The sequence below is a fragment of the Ursus americanus genome, chromosome 8 (assembly GCF_024610735.1).
Source record: "Ursus americanus isolate L20-20 chromosome 8, mUrsAme1.1.p, whole genome shotgun sequence".
NCBI lineage: Eukaryota > Metazoa > Chordata > Mammalia > Carnivora > Ursidae > Ursus > Ursus americanus.
Genome location: NC_142134.1, coordinates 78,491,620 through 78,517,139, shown reverse-complemented (window position 1 = coordinate 78,517,139; position 25,520 = coordinate 78,491,620). Strand labels below are relative to the sequence as shown.

The window sequence follows — 25,520 nt, the reverse complement described above, 5'->3', positions numbered from 1 at the left end:
TAATATATTTTTAACCTAATGCATCCAAACTCTTAATTCAACATATAATTGCATAAAAGATATTAGAGATATTTTATGTTATTGTTGTGTGTGCTGTCTTTGAAATTCAGTGTGTCTGCCACATTCCAGCGCATCCCAATTCAGACCAACCCCAAGGTCAGGTGCCTGACAGCCACGTGTGGCTGGTGGTTACCGTGTGGGACCAGAGCAATACCTTGTTTTAGGGAAAGCTGACAAACAGGCATGAAAAGAGAGTGCCCTAGTAGAATGCAGCTTGCTTAGAACTGGTCCCATTTTAAGGATAAGTAAACTGAGGCAGAGAGGTGACGGAATCTGAGAACAGTAGTAAGCACGCAGGGGGGTAAGCATGCAGCTCCTGGCCACATGGAGGGATATGGTGGCCCCTGGTCACGTGTGGCTGTTTCCCTTTAAATTAGATAAAATTAAATACAATTTTAAATGCCTTCCTTGGCTTTGCTAGCCACATTTCACGTGCTCAAGAGCCACGTGAGGCTAGTGGCTGCCGTCTTGGGCGGCACAGACAGAGAACGTTCCCATCGCTGCGGGACCTGCTCTCAGACAGCCCGATCTCTGGAGCTCAGAGCCTGTCTCCCCACCGGGCCAGCACGGTGGCCTTGAGCCAATGCCTGGATCCGGGCAGCATCTGCCTCTGCGAGCAGATCTGAGGCTTTGCCTGCGGGCTTTGTTCTGGTGGAAGCACATCGGGCCTGCTCCCTGGAAGTCCGGCGGGAATTCCTGGAAAGCGAGTGTTCTGGAAGCAGCCGTCCTATGGTGGGTTGGTGGATGCCCAGCCCAGCTCCCTCGCCCTGGGGGTGGGACGGCCCTGAGGTGCGGTCAGCAGTGTCCCAGAGGCCCCAGTGGCCCTGAGCTGCAGGTGCTCATGGCCGTGACTCGGTGATTACTTCCCTGTTCTTGGCGTCTTTCTCTGTCTTGTGTCACCTCCACAATCCCCAGCCAGTGCTGCCTAGAATCACCTCCCAGGTAAAACACTTGAACTCGACTGCTTAATTCGAAGATCTGCTTCTGGCAGAATCCACACTGAGACAGCAAATCCCGTCCCTGGGCCTGGAATGACAAATATGCCCAAAGGGCATAATGACTAAAAGTATTACCCGACCGGGAGGTTGCTGGGTGGGTCAGCCGGAGATGACTGCCTGGTGGCCTGGGGGTCGCCGGGCTGTGTGGTGACGCAGGGAAGAAGGACAGACAACATCTTGCCCCTCGGAGCATTGTTCTCCCGTCTCTGGTCCTCCACGTCTGTGCCATCACACCCTCCCTCGAGAGACCCTCCGCCCTTGACCGTGTGTTGTGTTTGCCCCCGCAGGCCCCCTGGTGTTCGGCGAGCCCATCGCTGCCAGCCTGGGGACCGATGGCACCCACTACTGGAGTAAGAACTGGGCCAAGGCAGCGGCATTCGTGACCTCCCCTCCCCTGAGCCCAGATCCCACCACGCCTGACTACTTGACCTCCCTGCTGGCCTGGTGAGAGCCGAGGGGGTGGCTGAGGATACTGGGTGCACTGTGGTATATTGGGAAGCACCCAGGATTAGGAGTGAAGAGTCCAGGCTTCACCCTGGGCTTGTCACATAACCTGCAATGGCTTTCTGCTTTGGTTTACTTATCAGCAAAGGGGGGGGGGGACGTAGTATCTAGTGCAGAGCTGGTTCTGAGACAGTGTAGGAATATGGCCTAGAATTTAGGGTTCAGTACGTGGCTACTGTTACTTGCAAAGCACGCTCTGGGTATGTGCACACAGTAGGAGCACAGCTACGGTGGTCCCTGCCCTGCTGGTGGCCAGCGTGTGTGAGGAACACTTAGGCCGTAAGAGAAGGATAAGTGGTGAGGTGCTACAGGCTGCTCTAGAAGCAGGAGGCTTCATGGGGGAGGCAACATCGGGCCGGGAGCTAGAGGATGAGTAGGAGCTTGCTGGGTAAGGGAGAAGTCTGGGCTTCCGGTCAGGAGGAGCCCCAAGGGGGTGAGGGCGTGTACCTACCGTGGAAATCTCTTTCTCCCAAATGCTGCAGAAACCCTTGACTTGCACATCCACGGCTGGCTCAGCAGCAGCAGCCCAATGTCTGGGGGCAGCTCTAAGTCCAGACAGACTGCCCATCTCCCCCACAGAGCTGCTGCTCCCACAGTCTTGCCCATCTCTGAAGATGGCAGGACATAGGCCAAAGGCCTCCCGGATTGACCACTTCTCGCCCCCTTGGCTGCAGCCATCCTGGCTCGCCTCTGACAGGCCTATCTGCTTCTGTGTCGTCCCTTCCATGCCCCTACCACGACACAGTCTATTCCCAACCAGCACCCAGATTTTAAAGTCAGACCAAGTCAGACCAAGCCACTCCTCTGCCTGGAGACCCCCAGGATCCTCTTCTCTCAATATGGAACACAAGTCCCCACAACGTGCCCCAAGGCCAAGCCTGATCTGGCCTCACCCCCACAATGAACCTCGCCTGACACCTCTTTCGGGCGGATGCCCGCTCTTCTAGGAGAGGAAGAGGAGGCCCACCTGGGGAGCCTTACCCAGAGAGCCTGGAGCCCACACTGACCTAGCCTTTTCCCAGCAAGGGCCTTCCGATGCCACTCACCAATGCCCATGGTGTGCCCCAAATCCCCTCCCCCAGAATCTCCAGGGTTTTCATTTCACAGCCTTCACTGGGTGCCTGAAGTTCAGCCTGAGCTCAGGGCTGATCCCCACTTTTTTTTGTCCTTGCAGCGGAGACCTGCAGGTCACAGGCAGCGGCCACTGTCCCTACAGCACAGCCCAGAAGGCGGTGGGCAAGGACAACTTCACTCTGATCCCTGAGGGCGTCAACGGGATAGAGGAACGGATGACCGTTGTCTGGGACAAGGCAGTGGTAAGGCGCTCCCTGTTTGTCTATCCCCAGGAACATTCTAGAAACACCCTACCTGGCCCATCAAAAGCTAGCACATAGTGCACTGCTGGTTCTTTTTTTTTTTTTTTTTTTTAAGATTTATTTGTTTGAGAGAGAGAGTGCCAGAGTGATGGGGGGAGGGGCAGAGGGAGAGAATCTTCATGCAGACTGCCCTCTGAGCATGGAGCCCAATGCAGGGCTTGATCTCATGACCCATGAGATCAGGACCTGAGCTGAAACCAAGAGTCGGACACTCAACCAGCTGAGCCACCCAGGCGCCCCGCCCTGCTGATTCTTAAAGCTCCTCCCTTCCTTGCTTTGAGGCAGGAGCAGAAGCACCAGGAGGGCACACGAGAGAAAGGTGTGATTCTTAACAGACCAGCACAGGTCCTGTGGGGTCCTCTGCCGTCGCAGAGCTGACAGCTGCCCTGTATTCTTTAAGGACACAAAATGTTTTCTTTAGTTTTGTTTGGACCGCATCTCAGTTCCTGTAAAGATGACTTTGTAAACCGTGTGTGTGTCTGGGGTTGACAGTGGGTACAGAGGGTGCTTGTTGCATTAGGACGCCCCAGGGCACACTGATCCAGGTCACACTGACTTGAACCAAAGATTTTTTATTTGCTATTAAACTTGGGCCCAGTGGGACTGACAAGATGGCACAGTGGCTGTCGAGCAAATGTCAACATACCTCTGAGTGGTCAATTACATTTCCACTCCGATGGGGCCAGGCCCTTGTGCCCTTTCAGGATGGCCTGTTTTCAGTGGGGAAGGAGGAAATTCCAGACTCCTCTCAAGGACTCCTGTCAGCAGGTCTAGATTTGTGCCTGTCTGCCCTTCGCCCGGCCCTGTTATGGGGCGCTCTTCTCATCAGCGGATCTTGCCTTTAGGCTACTGGCAAAATGGATGAGAACCAGTTTGTTGCTATCACCAGCACCAACGCAGCCAAGATCTTTAACCTGTACCCCAGGAAAGGGCGGATTGCCGTGGGCTCGGATGCAGATGTGGTCATCTGGGACCCCGACAAGGTGAAGACCATAACAGCCAAGAGTCACAAGTCGGTAAGTCCGGGCTTATCCGAGATGCTCCTGATTTGGGGAAGCAATTCTTGCATGGCAACCACTTTAGAAGCCTCTGATTGAAAGTGATTTATGAAGTTTCCAACCAGGATGTGATCTGGTGTCTGGCATGACTCAGTCCTTCACATTTCTCTGCCAGTTGGAGAGACTGGCTTTGGGCAGGCTCAGCTAAGCTGCCCATGTGCTGCTGGATGCGTTCTCTGTCTCCCTCTCTCTCTCTCCCTCTCTCGGTGGCCTCTGCCCTAGATGCATTCTCAGGCTCGGAGAAGTATTAGGTCCAAGATTCTTTCTCCAATCTAGCTATCCAGCTAGAATGGGTTTGATCTCTTATCTCAGAAACCTGCTTCACGTTGGGGTCACTTAGCAGTGACACTACGCAAGAAACAGGGTGGGCCCAGAGCCCGCTGTGTTGGAGCACGCCGCAGGGGTGCACGCTCTCCCGAGCTCCAGGCCCCGAGTCTCTGGCTGTGGGTTATTTCTGCGCTTTGTATTCTATGTGCCCTTGATTTCTTCACACCGCCAGCAAACCTAGGACACAGAGAGACATAAGACACCTTCCCCTCCCTCACTGCTTGCTTCAAGTCCCCTCTGCAAGGCCAGCAGTGATCTTGGGTCCAGATTAATGTCCACACTCACGAGACACAGGAGGCCACATCCTGGACCCCGGCCCACTAAGTGCGTTAGAGGAGGCAGTGTGTGCACACCGCCTTGCCCTGTGATGGGATCCTCACTGTCACACGGGCACAGCTTCCCAGCTTCCCGGGGGCTACCTGCTGGGGGAGGCGAGGCCACGTGCATGAGGACAGGACCCCAGGCACAAGGAAGTCTCATAAAAAAGTGACAAGAACCATTTGTAGCTGCTCATGAGCTTGGCCCCCAGGTCCCTGCTTGGCCACAGGAGACACGGCCTGGGGCCGCAGAAGTCTTGTCCAGCTCGCCAGCCGGCAGTCATGCTTATGACAGCCAGTGCTCCCTAGTGACACACTGGCTTCCCTCACCCCCCATCCCTGGGGACGGGATCAGGAGGAAACGAGTCCGAGGTTGCCTCCTTGGAGAAAGGTGTACCCCGTTCTCCATGCTTACCACCTTGCAGGCACACAACCCCACTTGAATCACTGTGAACGCAGTGATGCGTGTGTGCAGAGTGGGGTCTGGTAATGCAGGAGAGTCACGGGTTCCCTCATGGTGTCAGGAAGGTGGCGCATCAGGAGAACGTTCGAGATGGTCTGGCAGGTGGGAGGGGGAGTGCCACGCCGCCACTGCCTGCTGGAGCTGCCCGTGAGCCCGCACACTGGTTACACTGTCGTGGTTTGTATAGTCAAAGGTTGTGCCTCCCCCCAGGGAGAAACCCCAGACTCATTAGCAGTCACTCCCCGTTCTCCCCTCGCCCAGTCCCTGTCGGCCAGGGATCTGATTTCTTTCCCTCTGGATTTGCCTATCCTGGACGTACCATGTAAAACAAATCACACAGTGTGTGGCCTTCATGTCCGCCTTCTTTCACTCAGCGTCATGGTTTTGAGGCTCGTCTGCAATGTGGTGTGTGTTAGTACTTCATTCCTTTCTTTAAAAGATTTTATTAATTTATTTGGGAGAGAGAGAGCGCGCACGAGTGGGGGGAGGGGCAGGCAGAGAGAGAAGCAGACTCCCTGCTGAGCAGGGAGCCCGATGAGGGACTCGACCGACCCTGGGACCCTGAGATCATGACCTGAGGCCGAGGGCAGACGCTGAACCAACTGAGCCACCCAGGCTCCCCAGTTTTGTTCGTTTTAATTGTGGTCCTTTGTACTGTTTGAATTATTACGTTGTTCACGTATTACCTTTAGGAAATGAAACAACTTTTAAAACCCCGTGTAGTGGCGAGACATTGAATGTGGCATCCGTAGGGGGTAAGCCTGAGCCTCGGAAGAGCTCCCCTGTTAGGAGGGCCACGATGGCACACATCCCGTCCTTCCATCACGAGGAGGAGTGGGCCGTGCGGGGCCGAGTGAGCTGGGAGGGCGGCCGGTCTCGACTGGTAGCGAAGTGGCTTGCTTCCTCACTGCCTTTGGGCGTCACTCATGCTCTGCATTTGGGCTTCAGCAGGACATAAGTCAGCACGCAGCGGGTCCCTTCAGGGTGACCCGGGAAGCATTAGATTAGCAAACGTTACAACCGAGAGCAGACCGTCTGCCTGGGTCCTGGGAGGCTGCAGCAAACCAACAGTGTGGCTCAGTGTTAGCAACTATGTGTGGGTCCAGTCATTTCCCCGAACCCCGAGCATCCCCAAATCCACCAGAAATGATAACAGAACCCACTGATTACAAATCAATAGAATCGATAGCTTTTTTATGAAGTAATTCAAAAGCACTTTGAAAAATAGAATGGAAATCAAAATCCTGTTTCTAACAGCAATAAAAACCAAAGACTTTTATAAACACAAGTTCTTTGATGCTAAAACGATTCAGTAGAGAGAACACAGCAATTCTTGCTAATTTTATCTGTAAGTTTGAAGTAATCGCATCAGAAAACTCTCTGGAATTATTGTTTTGCTAAAAAAACAAAGGTCATAGATGCTAAACTTGAGAATTGTCAGAGATTTCTGGAACGCTAAGGGGCAAACCCTGCTCATCCCAGTTCTTTTATTTTTCCCCTATGATTTTATTTATTTATTTGAGAAAGAGGGAGAGAAGGGGGAGGGGAGAGGGAGAGGGAGAGAAACTCAAGGAGACTCCGCACTGAGCATGGACCCTAATGTGGGGCTCGATCTCATGACCCTGAGATCATGACCTCAGTCGAAACCAAGAGTCAGGTGCTCAGCTGACTGAGCCACCCAGGCGCCCTCATTCCAGTTCTTAAAACAGGTTGCATAGCGACAACCATTGGGGCCGTTTGCTGTTGGTATGACAGAGGGGACAGCCAGGCGGCAGCCCAACCACAGGTGAGAATTGGGTTTACAATGCAGGAGGCAGTTCAGATAAGCCAGACAGAGGTGGTTATCAGCCAGTGGGTCCCAACAGCTGGCCCATAAGGCCAGACCTCTGCCATGCTTTTTACCCCAGAACAGACTGAAGATTGAAATGAAAGTTACTGAAGTATCAGAATAAAGCATGTGTTTAGAAATGATAGTTCTGAAGGGGAGAAGATCTTTCTGAGCTAGACACAAAACTTAGAAAGTGTAAAGGGGTAGATTGGCCTGTGTGAACATTGACTACAAATTAAACCAAAAAACCCCCTCTGTATGGTATAAAAATAAGAATAATTATTACCTTATATGAGATCCGAAGGCAGAGGACAGACAGCCAGATGATACTCAGGACAAACAACGGATAAATTCCTTAACATCACAAGTGTCCTTAGAAACCAGTAAGAAAAATACCGAGAACCTAACGAATAAATGGTACGCAAAACAGTTACGCAAGAAGAAATATACAAGCAACTTATACACCTTTAAAACAGACCCAGTCTCTCTTATAAGTAACCAAAGGCGAATCTCCAGAGCACGATGCTATTTCTCACCTGTGCAGCGACTGGGACCCTGGTGGTTAAGGGGGCGTAGGTGGGGTCAGCCAGCAGGAGGCAGGCGAGGCAGCACAAATCTATCGAAGTTAAAAATCCATTTACTCTGTGGCCCCAACTCCACATGTAGAGAAATGCTCACACATGCCAGTGTGGATGCACAGAAGCGTGGTTCCGTATGGGTTTCAGCGAAAGCAGGGAATGATCCAATTGTCCGTGCCTGGGGACTGGATAAATAAATTCCCCCTGGGAGGGGATACGGTACAGAGGTGTAAAGGGTGTTAAAAACATTTTTAATAGGGACGTGTGCCGATACGGAACTGTCTCTGAGGTCAGGAGAAAAATTCGGGTGAAAGCCATCTGTACAGAGCTCTTGTGATGTCGAGACCGTTATTCATGCTCCGAAAATATCTGGGGGCTCAGAAGAATCTCTTTAAGGCAGATGTCTCAGTCTGCGGTAGCAGAGAGACCTACTTTTTAAAATCAAATATCGTTTGTGCTTTTTGATTTTTCTTCTACCATCTAGACGACCTACTTTTTAAATAACAAAAAAACAGCTGGCCAGTGGTACTTACATTCCCTTTAGGAATTATGAAGGGAATGTGTATTTTTAAGAACACATTTTGTCTTTCACATTAGTAAAATGAAAGAAAGAAAGAAAGAAAGAAAGAAAGAAAGAAAGAAAGAAAGAAAGGAAATCAGAAATACAGAAATGACCTTCCTCAGTGCTGGAGGGGAGTTCATGGACACGAAATCAAGGAAGGGTCCCCCCCCCCCCCACTGTTGCCTGTGTGGTGTCGGTTGGTCGATGCCTTTGGAAAGTAACTAGCAATAGGCAGCAAGTACCCTAAAAAAGCTCATGATCTCCTGACCCAGTAATTTAATTATAGAAAACTACCCTAAAGAAGATATTTTTTACAAAGACACAGAAATGCCCGTTGCAGTCGGAGCAGCCCCACTGCCAGCAACGGGGAGCCCCGTTCACGTTCATGATGCCTCAGATGCTGGGTGGATTCTGTAAAAGGACGCTCAGCCTAAATGCCCACGGGCGAGCGAGCGAGGGTTGGTTCTGCTAAGGAAGGCACACGGAAGGGACTAGGACACGGCCCCAGAGAAGCGGCTTCCAGGGGGCAGGCGCAGAGCGTCAGACTCCGCCGGCTCGTGGTAAGGGCTCCGCTGTGCTGCTTGCTGCGCAGGCTGTGGAGTACAACATCTTCGAGGGCATGGAGTGCCACGGCTCCCCGCTGGTGGTCATCAGCCAGGGCAAGATCGTCTTCGAGGACGGCAACATTAACGTCAACAAGGGCGTGGGCCGCTTCATCCCACGGAAGCCTTTCCCCGAGCACCTCTACCAGCGTGTCAGGATCAGGAGCAAGGTGAGCGGGCCCGGGTCCGGCCTGTGCAGTGTGAACGAGTCATGGCCACAGGAGCCTCCTTTCCCTCTTGGGGCACGCCAGCCGTGACACTGCCCTGCCAGAGTCTTGGGGCCCAAGTCGAGGTCCCAGGATTTTGCAGACTGTAAAGGGGTGTGCACGTGTGGGATGGAAGGGGTGGCGGGAGTCACGCTGACCGGAGCTGCTTTGGGGTATGCATCCCACATCTCGGGGTCCTCAGCACCCCCTCTTTGAGTGTCAGGACACTCCTGCGGGTCAGACCCTGGGGCTTGAAGCAGTGGGCTGGCCAGTGTTGCACAACTGGCCAGCTGGAACCTCTAGGCTTTGCGCTTCTGGTACGAATAAACAACCCCAGCATACTTGAGGGATGGCCGGATGGCTTCTCACGCCCTCCAGACCTTCCCCGCCCTTCCATTCTGCATCTCTCTTACCCTCTTTCCTGGAAGAGTCGCAGCAGGGACTCAGAAGACCCTATTGGAGGGCGCGTAGCAGGCTCCAGGCCCTCTCCAGCCCAGCTCAGATGGAGCTGGCTCTCGCTTTGCATAAACTCCCCCCTCTGGCCCCATCGTCTTCCTTAACGGGTCCCTCCTGTCACCATGGCCACCTGCTTCCCACACTAAATGGCTGACGTTTGCTGGAAAGGCCAGCTGTGTATGTATGTGTGTAAATGTGTGTGTGTGCATGCACGTGTGTGTGCACGCTTGTGTGTGTGGGTGTGTGGGTGTGCGCGCACGGATGCGTGTGTGTGTGCACACATGTAAGCATGCCCTCCTGTGTGAGGTCCTGCTTTTCTCGTGCTTCAGAAGTGGCCCCCCCCCCACCAATTTTGATGGAAAACCCCAGAAACATGGTCCCCCAGACTCAGGCCCACATTATAGTGCGTGACGTCTTTCCATGCCCCGTAGGGTGTAGCACCCAGGTCAAAGATTGCAAATCGCACGGGCATTGTGCATCAGATGGGGAAAGGATGGAGACGGAGGATAAGAAAGTCCAGTCTGAGAAATGGCCGTGGAAAGCCGGGCTGGCCGAGGGACCACAGCAGGCTGCTAGAGATAAGGAGACTTGTGTAAACCCCTGGCTGCACGCCCACTAAGGGCACAAACACACGTGGGCCAGCTTCATTTCCTTTACATCCGTTTGAACCCGAGGTTAGAAGCCACATCTTTAAGAGCAGGTGCCTGGTTTTTATGCCAGGCCCTCCTCTGCAGGAGCCAGGAGGCCGGATCCCTGCGCAGGGCACTGCCCCGCCACATGCCTGGGGGCAGAGGACAGGAGCCACACCAGGTGAGGGGCAGCACCTGCCCCAGAACCTGTCTCTGGTGGAGCCGAGCTTGGAAGAGGTCCCCGAAGGACATGGGGAGGCAGGCTTGGAACCAGCTGGAACGGAGGGACGCCCCAGAGGTGCAGGAAGCAGGTATTGCAAAGGGGAGCACCGAAATGTGGCCAGAACTGTAGTCATGGATGCAGGGCTCCCCCGGGGTGTTGCTTAACCCATGGGGATGGAGACCATGGTCCATGCCCTGCCCCCAGAGGGTCCGTGCAGACGTTCGCTTCCCAGTTTCCACGAGCTGGCTGCCCTCAGACCTGGCCCTGTCACCCCACCACATGCCAGGTTTTCTCCCTTTCTCTCCCTCCTTTCTAGAATCACCTCCCAAACACACTAGCTCCCCAAATCCTTGTCTTGGGCTCACCTTCTGCAAGACCATAGACGATTCGTGGTCATTGAGGGGGATGGTAGGCATGTCAGGGAAAGTGTTTACCTCTTGAAAATGGGTCTGGGGTCCTCCTGTACGGAGGGGCTCTGTGTGTGTGCTTGTACCTGTGTGCATGTGTGCATGTATGTGCATGTCTGTGTGTTGGGTTATATGTATGTGTGCGTGCATGTGCACGTGTGAAGTGTGTGTGTGCACGTGTGTATGGGGAGTAAGTGGGTGCCTGCGTGTGGGGTGTGTGTGCACATGTGAACCCACACGTGTGTGTGTGCGTGTGTGCCCGGGTCGCCCTCAGCTCACCGTCCAGCCACAGGGCTCCCGCCTGCCTGAATGGGCAGGTGCAAGTGCATCTCGCCCACCCGTCCCCTCCCCTCCCTCTGTGTAGGTTTCGGGGTTGCAAGGTGTTCCCAGGGGCATGTACGATGGTCCCGTGTATGAGGTGCCGGCCACACCGAAATATGCCACTCCTGCCCCTTCTGCCAAGTCCTCGCCTTCCAAGCACCAGCCCCCGCCCATCAGAAACCTCCACCAGTCCAACTTCAGTTTATCAGGTAAGAGCTCCCCACGCCCACAGCTCTTCCGAGGGGCTCCCTCGGGCACTAGATGAGAAAGCAAGGAGCAGGTGGGGAGCCCCATCTCCTCTCTTCCTGGGAGGGGCAGAGCAGGCGGGGGGAGGTCAGAGAGCAGAGGGGCTTCGCAGGGGCTACACAGAGACACTTGACCCTGGTTATGAAGTCTGCACAAAAATTGGCCCTGAGCTCGTGCTTAAGCGTGCCTTTCCGGCGAAGCTGAACGTGGTCCCTGGTCCCTCAGACACCAGGGACACTGCAGTTTCATGAGCTCGCCACATGAGGGCAGACATGCACACGCTGGGAACCTGGAATTTTGTCTCCGTGTACTGGAGGGTTCAGCATGTGTTATATACACTGGGCTAGGTGCTAGGAATGCGGTGATGGGTGAGACACAGCTGGGCAGCCCCCAGTCTGCTCCAGGGGTCAGCCAGGTTGTCTTAAAGGACCAGATAGTAAATAGTCTAGGTTTTGTGAGCCAAGAGGCAAAATTTAGAATATTATATTAAGTAGCCATTTCAAATGCAACCATTGAAAAGTGTAAAAAAAGATAAAAAACTATTCTTAGCCCAGCCCAGGTGGTGGCCAAGCTTTGTCGATGGTCCCTCGTTTGCAGACTCCAATCTAACAGGAGTGCAAGCCATTTAAACAGAGAAGCTGATACGGTTAGCCAGTGAGAACGGAGGGGCAGAGAGATGAACATTCAGTTAAAGCATGGGGGTGACGACCTGCCCTCCATCCGGGGAGTGTCTGTCTCCGCGATCATTCAGTGGGGGACACAAGTTGTGGTAGGGGGTCCCCAGTCCCATTCATCTTACTTCCCACGGGCCGTCATGCAAGGGTTTCTCACACACTGAGTGTGATTCCAGTCTTGAAAGAGAACCAGTATTTTTTCCACGAATGGACCCGAAACACCACTCACGTATCTCATCTGATGCCCAGTCAACACAACTGGGATTGGGCACAGAGCCAGGACAAGCCACCTGGGTGAAGCCACATGGAGTTTGCAGACCGGACCTCTCCTCAAGTCATGCAACTCACAATTGTTATTAAACACAAGGGGAGGAGCCCGCCCATTTAGAACTAGAAAGACAACGAAATGAAAAGTCTGCTGGAGGGGCTCCACCCCCACCCCGCACCCCAGGTTGGCACTCACCGTCTCCCAGGCCCACCGCCCCGCCCCAGCCCGCCTCACGGCAGGTTAGCAGGTGACTTCATTTGTCACCAGCACGGTAGGCACTTTCCGGCATCAGGACTGACTTCACAGATGCCTTTTAAACACCCGCATGATGTCACTTTACAGAGATGTGAAGTGATTGATTGCACCGGGGTCCTTTCGCCTGACAGGTGCTTTCAAAGCTGCAGACACGTAACCAGCAAGGTGGAGATGATGATGAGGGAAACAGGTATTAAGCACTAGGCCTGATTTCTGGTTCCGGGATTTGAGGAAGTTCCTGGTTCACCAGGAAGACACAGTGTCTACCACGGGAGCTCTGAGAGAAAATCAGGCAGCTCTCCCCGCTACACCCGTAGTGGCTTTCAGAGATAAGACACAGTGGGGGTGGAAGGCCCTCATCTCCGCTCCTCTCACTGTAGAGAAAAGGAAGTGAAGGCCAAGGGAAGGTGGGTCTGATTCCAAATCACCCAGGTTCCAGACGTGATCTGTCCTGGAGCCTGTCTCCAGACTGGACCCCAGGGCCCTCTCACACCCTCCCTCCTTTTGGCTTTGTCCAGCGGTCACTACTTACTCATTGAATATGTATCCATTGAGCACCAGGCGCTGGGCTTGATGCTGGAACTCTAAATCTGTAACTGCCAGAGAACATAGAAGGTCGGAACAAATGATTGGTTTTGCAGATTGAAAACAAAAAAGTGCTGTTCCTCCCCCATGCAGATCTGGCCATGGCAAACGAGGTGGGCAAATCCAGCTCTGAGTAGTTCGCGCACACACACGCACGCACACACGTGCACTCCCAAGCTCACCGTACATAAAACACCTTTGGAGCCTCGGGCACTGCTGTGCGCTGTTCTGACTCCTGTAGGAGCTGGAGCTGTGGAGAGAGACCAGTTGGGGCCGGAATCCTGGCTGGCCCGCCCTCCAGCTTTGCCCCTCAAGGTGCATGACCTGAGCCTCAAATTCCTCCTCTGTACATTTGGGGTAACCCCCCATAGTCTTGCTGCATACCCTAAACTCAAGCACATATGTTGAAGCACTAAGTCTGCGCCCGCACACCGTAGGCACTAAGTGCTGGCCCACGTGTCTCGAGAACATGAAACCAGGCAAGAAATAGTGCAGGGCGGTCAGGGCTGCAAGAGGGTGACCCCAGGGCCTGAGGGGAGCACAGAGGAGAAAGCAGTGAACCCCGTGCATGTTGGGGAGCCCTCCCAGAGGTGAGCCTGGACCGAGCCCCAGGGTGTGCAGAGGCCAGAGGGCATGTTGGGACGAGGGCTCAGCGTCCGGACCCGCAGGAGCAGCAGGTGGAACCTGCTGGCAGTGATTGGCTCCGTCTCTTCCAGGTGCGCAGATAGACGACAACAATCCACGGCGCACCGGCCACCGCATCGTGGCGCCCCCTGGTGGCCGCTCCAACATCACCAGTCTCGGCTGAAGGTGGACGAGTGGATGGATGAGCGTGACGCGTTCTAGGAACAACGTCCATTCCTTTCCCTGTCAGGGTCTGGAAAACCCGCAGTTTTATTTGGTACTGATGGGGGGAAAATTGAATGATGTTCTTTCCTCTTTTGTTTAGGAAGAAGTGGTACTAGTGTGGTGTGTTTGCTTGGAAACTCCTTGCCCCACAGTCGTGTGTTCATGCGGACTCCACCTCAGAGCATGGGTCTCCGTTTCCCTCCTTAGTGAACACAGGCTCTAGCAGCGTCTTGTACTGTCCCCCCCACTTCCGACTCCACGGGCTCCATGAATCTCTGGGTGGTTCCTTTTGCACCCTTGTAGCTGTTCTAGGATAGTTGATGCATGTTACTAAATTATGTATGCAAGTCTGTGAGTGCACCTGACGGAACATCGCCGAGGACCCACGTAGACACAATGCCGAGACCTCAAGCCCTCAGGGGCCATTCCAAAACGCTTACCGCGAAGAAGTTTACTCATTGCCCCCACCCCAAGTCCACGCTAGAAAGAAGCCTGCCCCACTCCTCCCCACCCCACTCCACCCCCAGTGAGAACCTTCTGTGAATTCTCAGAGAGGCAGGGGAGCCTTCCAGTGTTTGCAGAGAAACATCATCCACGTCCTGTGTCAGAAACTCTGGTCTCCGTGGCACTTGTGACTCGCCATGCCGTCTTCTGGTCTGTGTGTGTCCTTCCAGCCAGCTCCGACTTCAGGCCTAGCCAGGTTCACACTCAGAAAGGGGTCTCCCCACCCCCATCAGGGCTGACAACGGTGGGGTGACAGCTGCTCCCTGTTGCCCCGCTCCTGGTCCCTTCGAGGTGGTTGACGGGGCAGTCAGATTTTTAAAGTTTTGTACAAAGTTTTCCTTTGTAATCACCCCCATTTTTACTTAACAACTGACTTATCGTGGCTCTTATTTCTGAATTCAAAGCTTGTGAAAAAATAAAGAAAATAAACAGCCTGCTGGCCCGACTAGAGTGTTTTCATTGAAGGGCGGGTGCTCGGTTAGGGGCAAACGCTCTGTAGTCCTTCTCGTGATGATGGGAGCGTGGTGGTTGCTTCCCAGGACTCACTCTTGGTAGACCCTGGGGGAAGCGGAGGAGGAAGGAGAGGGAGCCAGTCACGAGGTGTGGAGTGTTGATCTCGGACCCCGAGGTCATGGTGGGAAAGGCAGGAGGCAGGTGGCTTCTGTGACGTGGTTGAAAGCACACGTCCATTTCCTCCTGCCTGGCCCATCCTTGGTGCGCTCTCTTCTTGTAGGTTACGGTCTGCGTCAGAGGGGAGCTCCAGCCTTCTAAACATCACATTTCTTCCCTCGGGTCCCATGAGCAGATGCACATTCCGAGGAGTAAAAACTCAGGCAAAGTTGCTTGTCCTAATTTGCCACTAGTAGTAGTGACAGTGGTCATGGTGGTGATGGTGGCGGTGATGATGGCGATGATGGTGATGGTGGTGGAGGTGGTGGTGATGGTGGTAATGATTGTGGTGATGATGATGGTGAGAATGATTGTGATGATGGTGGTGATGGTTACGATGGTGGTAGATGATGATGGCGGCAGTGGTGGTGATAATGATCTTGATGATGGTGGTAAAGGTGATGATGGTGGTGATGATGTTGGTGGTGATGGTGGTGATGATAACAATGATGGCAAAGGTGGTGGTGATGGTGGTGGTGATGATGACTATGGTGGTAATGGTGATGATGGTGGTAAAGGTGATGATGGTGGTGAGGATGTTGGTGGTGATGGTGGTGATGATAACAATGATGGTAAAGGTGATGGTGGTGGTGATGGTGGTGGTGATGATGACTATGGTGGTAATGGTGATGATGGTGGTAAAGGTAATGATGGTGGTGATGATGGTGGTGGTGATGGTGGTCATGATAACAACGATGGTAAAGGTGATGGTGGTGGTGATGATGACTATGGTGGTAATGGTGATGATGGTGGTAATGGTGATGATGGTGGTGGTGATGAGACAGGCAGTATCTCGGTGGCACTGGCTACGTGTTAGGTGCTCTGTGAGGTAAGCTCTATTACTACACCCCTTTTACAGATGAGCCCTGGAGAGTTCAGTGACTTGCCCAAGATCACACAGTGAGGAAGAGGCCGATCCAGGATTTGAATCCAGGACCCATGAAATTTGGCTCAAAGTCTAAAGCTCCTTTGTCCTAACTGTGAAGTTTTACTGTCATTCAAGGCAGGGTGGCTTTGGATGGTTGTACATCTACTTAATGGTTTTAGTATATTCTCCCCCTGCCTGGCTGGGTTAAGATACCTTAGTTAAGGTCCAACATGATGTTGGCTCACAGTCTGTCATGGACTTTATTGAAACAAGGCTAAATACAAGGAAAGGTCAAGAATAAAGGATAGAACCTTTTGATTTTTCACCATGGCCCATGCAGACTACTAAAGGGCAACACAGAAACTTCCAGAAGAGTAAAGTTGGCAGCGGTGAGTTACCCCAACCTCTGGAAAACATTTCCTCTCCTGCATCACCCCCTAACCCATCCGAGGATGCAAGCAGAAGCAGCCCTAACATCCTCTCTCTAAGACTGACCCTGGTGGGACTACTGCCTGGCTGCATAACTGACTGGGGTCACCAGCACCTCCAAGCGTCCCAGTCACGGGTCCTGGTGGTGCAAGACAGACGAGCCTTAAGTTTCGGAGGCTGTGCTTCAACATCCCTTGTAAGGCACGTGCTTCCCTTTCAAGTCCTGAGATGGTGGAGGGGGTAGGGAGTGTTTCTCGGAAAGCTTTAGGGGAAAGCTCTCCATTCTCTCATCCATCTATCTATACCCGTGATTCCTCTTTACCATGTCATAGCCTAGTCCCAGGGTCCGGGAATTAGGATGTGGACATCTTGGGTGGAGGGGCATTAGTCTGCTGTCCACAAGTCTTCTAAGTCTCCTTCCAGAAATTTCGTTGTATCTTGCCACATTTGGGTACACGATCCATCTTTCACTACCCTTTGTGTAGAAGGAAAGGGAAACTCAAGACTTACTTTTTCCCACATAATATCCAGATGACCCAGCACGATTTATTGAAAAGACCATTCTTTCCCCCATTAGGCTGTGATGGTGGCTTTATTATAAACCATAGTGTGAGGGTCTCCTAATCCAGGGGTCCCGAGGTACCCTGCAAAACAAATACTAAACACCGGGCTGGGCTGGGCTGGGCTGGGAGCCCCAGTTTGCAGTGTTCGCTGATTTCCCCTGTAGCCAGCTTCAAACTACCAGCGTGAAGCTAGCGAGCTTGTACCTCATTAGGTTAAGCGGGCTCTGGTGTCCCAGTAAGGGCTGGCCTGTCCGCTACGCCGGTGGGTCTGTTTTTGCACCCGTATTGCATACTGACTCTAAAAAGTGAGAACAGCCAAGGTCTCCCCCATCCACGGAAACCCCCAACCGTTTCCCCGTTGTCCTTTGCACTGCCTAACGGACTCCGGCCCCAGAATCAGTGTGGCCGCTTGGTTATGGTGAGTGAACCAGAGAAGGCTGCTCCCAAGGCCTGAGTGTCAGGTCTCCGCACACTTGGGGGCTGTTCTTTGGACCAAAGTGCATGTGGTCACGACTCTGGGGCACAAAGCATGGGCCCCCGATGGTGAACATGTGCAGTGTCATTGGCCCCGAGTTTCTCTCCAGTGACATCAGTTTCTGGAGCAGAGGAGCAAGAAGAGTATTTTTGGACCAAAAGGACTTTTGCCACATTGAAGTTTCCTTCCCCTTCCTGCTCTTTCTTCTTTTTTCTTCCCACCCAGTGACCATGGAATGCCGTTCTGTGCCAGACGCTGTGCTCACCAGGGGCAATGCATTCCGTGGGAAGGTTGGGAATGAAAGTATTACCCCGAACACCTAACAGCGCCCGCTGCCCACTGCCAGGAGGAGAAGCAGATGCTTATCTCCCGCTTCTGGTGGTTCCACAGAGGAAGGGGCGTCTGCTCTCTGGGGGAGAGGTGCGGGGGCTCTCCTGGCCTTTCTCACTCCTTCTTCTCCAGGAAAGGAGACGCACCTGCTTGCTTAGTCTGGGAAGAGGGAACTGAGTGTGCCGAGTGGGGTCCTTTGCTCTCTCCAAGGAGATGACCGACCTCAGGACACACATTTCTCCTCGGACGTGGTTTACCATGAAGTCAGTGATGTCTGCACAGACCCCCACCCAGGCCCAGGGGTGGGCTTAGTGATATGTCCACAAAGTCCTAGTGTCTGTACGCTTTCCACAGCCAGAGGTTTGAACTGCAACCGGTTAAGACACAATTTCCTTCCACTCCAACGTCCCCGAGTATCAGGTGATGCCGGGGAGGCTGTGGGCATATCCAGGACTGGGTTAGGGCAGGTGGACTCGGGTTTGGTGGGGATTTTCTGTGTGCTGCCCAGCCCAAGCACAAAGAGTCAGCCCTGCGCCACCTCTCTGGCGTCCCAACAGAGCACGCGAGTCCCGTGGCACCGGCACCAGAAGTGTGTGGCCCAAGGGGTGGGACGGAGGTGCCCAGAGCCAGAAGCTGGTCTGCAGAACGTCTCCCAGCTGTCAGATGTGTCGAATTACGAGTGGAGAAATACCAGAACGAGATATTACAGAGGTGGATTAAGCAATCCAGTGGTTTAAAAAACTATTTTGTTTTTGGATTTGTTATTTTGTGGAATTCATCAGGCTTTTAAAAAATACATCAGTCGTTCTCATCTCCTTCCTCATTCTGAATATTTATTCACTCTTATCCCTTTGTAGTTTCATTTGCTTTTTATTAAGCTCTTCTCCCCACAGTGTACACATTCCAGCACCCCTGCCCCAGATCTGGGTCTCCCTTCTCCTCTGCTCTTGCGGGGTTTCCCGTTGTCCCCATGGTGGAGGCTTGTGTCTGGGGCCATGTGTGTGGCTGGGTAGGAGGGGAGGAGCGAGCCCTTCACGGCCGCAGGGCCAGTCTTGGCTCCTACAACGTGCTTCCATCGGCCACAAAGCCCATGTGCAGATCTCCCCGACTGCTCAATGTCTCGCCTGGTTCCAAATGTGGATGGGAAATAAAGGCATATTTAATTCTTCCCTCATAGGCTAAGAGCCTAAAGGGAGGCCCCGATCTTGTCTGAGGGCCATAGGGAAGGCTCTTGACATGAGCCCTGCCGTTGACATATGGATGATGCTTACAGGCTGACGAGGCAGAGAGGAGGGGCAGGGGTAGGGCTGTTCCAGGAGGGCAGCACAAATGTCCTGTGCAAAAGCCCCGTGGCAGGCGGGGGGCGGGCAGGTGTGAGGCCACGAGAGGAGATAGGCTGGGTGAGGGTGGGAGCGTCAGCAGGGCTGTGGCTGAGACCAGACCTCGCTGAGCCCTATGGTCCATCTTAAAAAGTTTGCTTTTTCTCCTTTGAGGAAAGAATACTGCTGACACGTGTGTGCCGGACAGATTTGTGTTTGGAACATGTGGGCACCGGTCAGAGGAGTTGGGACAGGACAGGAGGCAAGCGTTGGAGCAGTTAGGAGTTTCCTGTGGCCGTGCCTAGGTCAGCACCAGAGGAAGGGGCAGGACAGACACCGGGCTGGCCAGAGAGGTCCTGGGAGAGTCTCCGGCCTTCCTCCTTGCTGAGCTCAGACTAGACAGGAGGTGTGCATGGAAGAACGAATCCACTAACTTATTCACCATGCCCTTCCGGTCCACCTCCTTCCATCTCCCTATCAACCCACCACCCATAATATGCACTGGAATAGGAAGGGATGGAGGAGGTCGCTGGCGATGTGTCTGCGGTCTCCTCTGCGCTGGGCGTCCTGCATTTGCGAACCCTGCCCCGCACGTCCCAGAGCCTGTGCCAGATGCCTCTGGGTGTCCTGTGGCTTCCGATGTCCACATTTTATTGTGACCGGGGAGGCAGTGGCATTGTGGAAGGCACCTCCACGCCCCCGCCACGAGCAGCAAGAGCCCATCTATATTGTGATGGAGAAACAGTCCCCAGTGTTCACGGAGTCCTGTGCCAAGCACAGTAGCTGTGAGCAGGGCTGAAAAGGGCCCAGTAGCACCGGCATGAGACACGGTGTTCAGGAAGCAAAACAGTTTTCATGCAAGATCCATGGAAGCTGAGCCGCCTTCGGTCTTTCTGAGATGCCGGGGCTGCCAGGGGTCTGCATTTACCAAATTCAAGTTACCAGATCAGACACTCCCAACTCCGGAACGCCTCTGTGCAGAGGACCCATGTGACAGGAGTGATATCTAGGTCAAGCAGGTTCTCAAAATACGGCAAGAAGGAAACCACAGTTCCTTAGCCCATTCGGCAGAATGCAATGCTTTATTCAGCCACAAGAGGGAGCCGTGAGCTGACCCGTTAGGACCAGATGCTCTCTGCTGGGAAGCATCCTTAACAAGCCAGGAACCCCCAGGGATGACTTCTCCTGTCCCAGAGCCACTCTTTCTTGACCAAGAGAGTCTCATTTAGATTTTAAGAAATAAAAACTCAGGACACAAATGGTCCAGGAGATCGCCGTGACGGGGGTCCCGGAGCCAAGTGTTCTGGGATTCTGCCGAAACACAGAGCCATCTGTCCGGACTTGCCGGGCTTTGTCACACTGACTCAGGTCGGGGGTGATGCCCCCAGGAGACACGTGGCCGTGTCTGGAGACACGTCTGGATGCCATGACTGGGCAGTGCTCCTGGCATCGGGTGGGCCAGGGATGTTGCTAAACATCCCACTAAGCAAAGAGCAGCCCCCGCCCCCAACGAAGAATCATCTCACCCAAATGTCCACGGTGCCAGGGTTGAGAATCCCTGATTTCAATGAAAATAGTGATTTTCCTTCCAGGTGGGAAAGGCCTCTCCTGGCAGTGGTTTAAATAGGGTCGGTCTGGAGGCTCTGGGAGCAGTAGAGGCCCCGGGGAGCAGGTCTCCTGACGGAGAACTGCTTGTCCCCTCCCCGGAGAAGTCGGAGGGCTGAGTGGGGCTGCCCCCAGAAGACCCGCGGCAGGTGTCATGATGTATCTGTGGGGCCTCGGGTCCCCAAGGTGGGTGACGTAGGCCCACAGGCCAGGGATTCCACGGTCTGTGTCAGGGTTCTGGGGCCCTGAGACTCACCCCCCAAAGTGACTAGGCGTTAGCTGTTGGCTGAGCCAAACCCGGAAGTGGGTGCAGATGAGAACACCATGGCCAGGTGTGTGAGACACACACACACACACGCGGACACGTCTCATGGGACAGACAGAACGAGGTGACAGAAATGGTGGAGAAAAGGCTTCAGGCCAGATGGCCCCCCCCCCGTGACCCCTGCACGCCCGGCAGAGCACTGGGAGGGTCCAGGGAGCAGGGAGGCCCTGAGGCTGGAGTGAGGCCGCCTCACGCTGGGCGGGCGGGTTCGGGGGGCAGCAGGGACACCGTGCGGTGGGGGGTTCAGACAGCCAGGGAGGAAGAGGTCCCTGAGGAAGGGAGCCACGTCTCGAAGCCAGAGAAAGCCAGAGAAAACTGCAGACAGGTGTCCCGCAGGGTTTCTAAGTCCACAGGCAGGAGGGTCTGCCCTGCTCACGGAGGCCTCGTCGGGCGCTGTCCATCCGTCTCCTTCCCGCCCCCTCACAGCGAGCGGGGGAGGCACAGTGGGACCCCCGTCCCCCCGGGGGCCCTCACCGTCTCCCCCAGCTGGGGTGGGTGGTGGTGTTCAGGCCAGGTGCTCGGTTGCGGCCCCGAGCGCCGCCGGCTACAAATGGCTTCTTTCCCTCAGCAGCTTCTTGGGACTCTCGCTGTCACCAGTTTCATTTTCTTGCTGGTTCAGCCTTTTGCTGCTTAAAACATGAAACAATGCCTTGGTCAGAACTCTGATTCCAGGTCTGTCCAGAGGCAAGGGCTTCTCCGATCTGATCCGAAGGAAAGGCAGTGGCGGGCGATCTAAACCAACCTCTGACCGAGGTTGTTGGGAGACAAGCAGCTCCCAGTTTCCCTCCGTTTCGGGGGGGAGGGGTCACTGAGGGCCACAGGGAAAGCAAGCCCCCGCTCAGATGACTGGGTGCCAGGACGCATTTACCTTCCTGCAAGTCCCAAGGCGCCTGGAGCAGTGGGGGCCTGGTGAGGGGGCACTGCCTGCCGTTCAGGCTGGGTGCTGGTGGGACGTGGAGCTAGGTCATGCCGACCCAGCCCCATCGGACACGAATAGCAGCAGTGACAGGGATACCAACACCTCCCACCATCGTCTGTCATTTCTGGGGCCCTCTGGATAAGCCTCCGAGAAAGGGGCTGATTTTTCTGCCCAGACTTTAGGTGGTCCGTAAGCATCCACAGGCAGTACGCTGGGGCCCCCGCTGTACCTGAGTGATCCGGAGGGGTGGCCCCCCGAGGCAGGGTCATCGTCGGTGGGCCCCCCTGGGTCCCCCTTCTCCCGGGGTGGGGGTTTCTTCCTTCTTGTCCTTACAGGCTTCTCTGCAGAAGACACATAAACCGAGACACTGGCTCTGTGACTTCACGTGACTCCAACCCAGCCCCATTTAACTTGTAGGGAAACTGAGGCCCGGGGGTGAGGTGCTTTCCCAAGGCCACACAGCCATGAAGTGGCAGAGCTGGGGTTCGAGCCCAGGACAGCCCAAGGCTGTCAGACTATGTTTCTACCACACAAGCAGTAACACCCCGAGAACATAGCACTGGTACGGCAGACCCCTGTGTTCTCACACGCCTCCCGGTCCCCAGCCTGTGAGCAGGCTACAGCACCTGTGAGTCACTGAAGTGCCTGCTGGCAACCAGATAATTAGCGGGGGGCTAATTACTCCTAGGGGGCCCAAGTGCCGTCCTGGGCCTGCTCGTTTACAGACAAGGACACAAAAGCCACGTTCGTGGTTAGTGGCAGACACGGGACTAAAATCCCTACGCCCAGCCCTGAGTGCCTCCTGCTGTGGTGCACCAGCTTCTGGGACTTACCTGACAATCCACGCTTACTTGGCAACAGTCTGCTTTGGGGCAGGGGCACCCGGGCCAAGGCCGCCAGCTCAGAGATGAAGCCCTGCTCAGCTTCCTGAATGCGAGGACGGAGGGTCACCCGGGGCTCCCTCTGCCCGGCCCGCCTCTCCACCGCAGTGAGGCTGACGCTCTCCAGGGTGGCGGACGGGACCGTGACCCCGGACGCACACAGCTCCCCCAGCAGCACCCAAGAGACAGCCGGAAAAGGGTAGACGCGTATGTGAGGGAGGGAGCCAGTGTTTTCCAGCTCCTGCCGGGGAGCTGTCCATCCTCACTCATGCCAGCCGGGGACCCCCATTCTACAGATGAGAACACTGAGGTGAGGGCTCAGTGAGGGCCACAGAGGGGGAGCAGCAGAGCCAGGACCTAACCTGCTTCTGCTCGACTCCGGAGTCTGAGTTCTCAACTGCCAACACTGCGGGTTAACCACGGGCCTGGCTTCCGTGACTTATTAACTGTGTGAGCTAGATGGTGACTAATCTCTCAGAGCCTCAGTGTCCCCATCGGGAACTGGAATATAACAGTGACCCCGTCCTCGGCTGTCAGAGGATGACAGCGGATGGTGCGCGTACGGCTCCTGGCTCAGTGACAGACACGCAGTTAGTGTTCGCCACTGTTACTGTCGCCTCGTCACGGCCGCGCTGGGGGTGAAGACTCCTGCCGGCCCCAAGGCTCACGGTCAAGCCAACCACCAGTGATGACCGTCCTGAGCCAGGGCCGAGGTCTCGTTGCTGCCCCGTGATCACGAGAGTGGCCTTTTGCTCCTCATTCCTCGCTAACCCCCCCGCCCACGGTGAGAGGGCACTTCTCCGACACTCCTACCTGCAGCTGGGTCTCGAGCTGGGCTCCCAGATGATCCACAGCCCTTGCCTTCTGCTTCCAAGCATCCAGGCGGGTCTGCTGGTGCATGGTGAACTGAGCCAGGAACTTTTTCTGTTGTGCCGCCAGCCTGGCAGAAGGAAAGAAGGCCCTCAGCGTGGCCCGTGCCGGCCGGTCAATCAGAGACCCAGCACCACGGTTTCCCAGGGGCCTGCTGCATCATGGGAATTGGTGGCCAGCAGCCGCCCTTGAGCCCTGGGAGCCACGAGAGAAGAATAGCCTTCACCGGCACGATTTACGGTGGCTACACAGGCTGCGACAGTGGCCACAGCCGGGCTGACTCCACCAGTGGGCTGACTCATCACGAAAGCAATTCACGCTCGGGAGTTTTCAGAACCCTGCATGCCTGTTTTTCACTGGGTTCTACCAGATCCTTGGTGGTATCAGCAGGACAAAGAGCAGACTCATCAGGGCAGGAGCAGCTCAGAGGGGCGGGGGTCTCTCTGGGGTCCCCTAGCTGCCAGTGACTGAACAGCAATAGGCATCCTCATTCGAGAAATCATCTGAACCCAGGGGTAGGGGGACACGCTCCTGAGAGAACCAGAGGCCCACCAGCTTCCCATCCATACTGGAAACGGAAACAGAATGCTCATTACCAAGCATGCGGCATCGACAAATCCTGAACACAGGAGCCTCACACCTCTGCAGGGCAGGGCTCCCAGCTGGGGCAGCAACAGGGTCCCCGACCTGCAGACAGCCCTACCTTGCTCTTAGGGGCAGGGACCCTCCGCCTCCCACTCCCCAGCCCTTCCTGGGCTGACCTTCCTCTGACCCTCAGCAAACAGGCACATTCCATCCCATCTACCTCCTTTGCATAACTGCTCTCTGCCTTTTTCTTTCCAATCTTTTGTGACTGCTTTTCTAAAAGGGCTGAATTTCTGGACCTGCAGAGAGAAGCCACCTCTGGCATCAGCAGGGAGCTGGTTATGGAATTTACCCAAAGGCACAACATTTCATTTGGTTTTTGCTTCAAGCTCTTCTGTTGGCCAGTAATATCTTTCCCCTCTTCTTTGTATTTGCCTGGCAAACTCCTATTCATCCTACAAGACCCCATCATTAATACATCCATCCACTCCTTCATTTATACATAAAACACTTCTGGTCTGCCAGGGGCTGTCCTGTGTTTGGAAGATACAGGTGCGAATAAGAGACTCACAGTCCCTGACCTCAGGGGGCTGCACAGGGAGCTAGGGGTGGGGTGGGGGTGGAGGCAGAACACAACACTGGAAGGATGGAGGTCCGGGCGCTGCAGTACAGCCTCCCCCACACCCTCGAGGAGGCCGCATTCATTTCCTGGGGCCACTCTAACAAGTGGCCGCAAGCTGACTCAGGGCTCTTAACCGAAATCTATTCTCTCACGGCTCTGGTGGCCAGAGGCTTCAATCAAGGTGTCAGCAGGGCTGTCCATCCTCCAAAGGTTCTGGAGGAGAGCCCCTTCCCTGCCTCTCCCCTGGTGGCTGCTGGAGCTCCTTGGCTGGTGTCAGCACCATCCCCATCCCTGCCTCCGTCCTCCCATGGTCTTGTGTGTGATTGAATCTCCCTCCGCCGCACTCGCCATTGGATTTAGGGCCCACGGGGATAATCCAGGACGATCTCATCTCAAGATCGTTAACTTAATGACGTCTGCAAAGATCTTTCTTCCAAATAGGTCACATCCACAGGCTCCAGGGATTAGGACATGGGCAAATCTTTTGGGGACCCCCATTCAGCGGCTAGGTGGCTTCTTGCTGTAAACAGCATGTCCTATGCCCGTTCTGCCAACAGTCCCGGTCACTCTTGGCTGCCGCCCACTGTGGACTTGGCTAATGGGAGTGGCGGGCAGGGGGAGCACCATGTGGGAAGGGGTCAGAGTGGGGTTTCACCCTGTAAGGCCAGGGGAGCCATGAAAGGGCCCACGGGAACCTGAGACCTGACTGCTTCATGTTTCTGCGATGCCCTGGCTGCAGTGTGGACAGCAGGACAAGACGGGAG

The 25,520-nt window shown here is 54.7% G+C and overlaps 2 protein-coding genes across 6 annotated transcripts in view; one reads left to right on the top strand and one right to left on the bottom strand.

The window, feature by feature from the left end:
* Nucleotides 1-14,733, top strand: part of CRMP1 (collapsin response mediator protein 1) — a 71,584-nt gene extending 56,851 nt beyond the window's left edge. For both annotated transcript variants that reach the window (XM_045771395.2, XM_087864286.1), the window contains exons 9-14: nt 1,346-1,502; nt 2,737-2,878; nt 3,784-3,954; nt 8,664-8,843; nt 10,959-11,124; nt 13,660-14,733. In XM_045771395.2, the coding sequence (XP_045627351.1) occupies nt 1,346-1,502; nt 2,737-2,878; nt 3,784-3,954; nt 8,664-8,843; nt 10,959-11,124; nt 13,660-13,751 (908 nt within the window). In that variant the 3' untranslated portion in view covers nt 13,752-14,733. The remainder of the gene's footprint in view (nt 1-1,345; nt 1,503-2,736; nt 2,879-3,783; nt 3,955-8,663; nt 8,844-10,958; nt 11,125-13,659) is intronic.
* Nucleotides 14,734-20,012: 5,279 nt separating this feature from the next.
* The window catches only part of EVC (EvC ciliary complex subunit 1), a 63,345-nt gene continuing 57,837 nt past the window's right edge, over nt 20,013-25,520 (bottom strand). For 2 of the 4 annotated variants that reach the window (XM_045771331.2, XM_045771329.2), the window contains 4 exons: nt 23,493-23,619; nt 22,632-22,725; nt 22,028-22,139; nt 20,013-21,508 (listed from right to left, as the gene is read on the bottom strand). In XM_045771331.2, the coding sequence (XP_045627287.2) occupies nt 21,424-21,508; nt 22,028-22,139; nt 22,632-22,725; nt 23,493-23,619 (418 nt within the window). In that variant the 3' untranslated portion in view covers nt 20,013-21,423. The remainder of the gene's footprint in view (nt 21,509-22,027; nt 22,140-22,631; nt 22,726-23,492; nt 23,620-25,520) is intronic. The other 2 variants (XM_045771330.2, XR_015725599.1) reach the window with 2 other exon arrangements.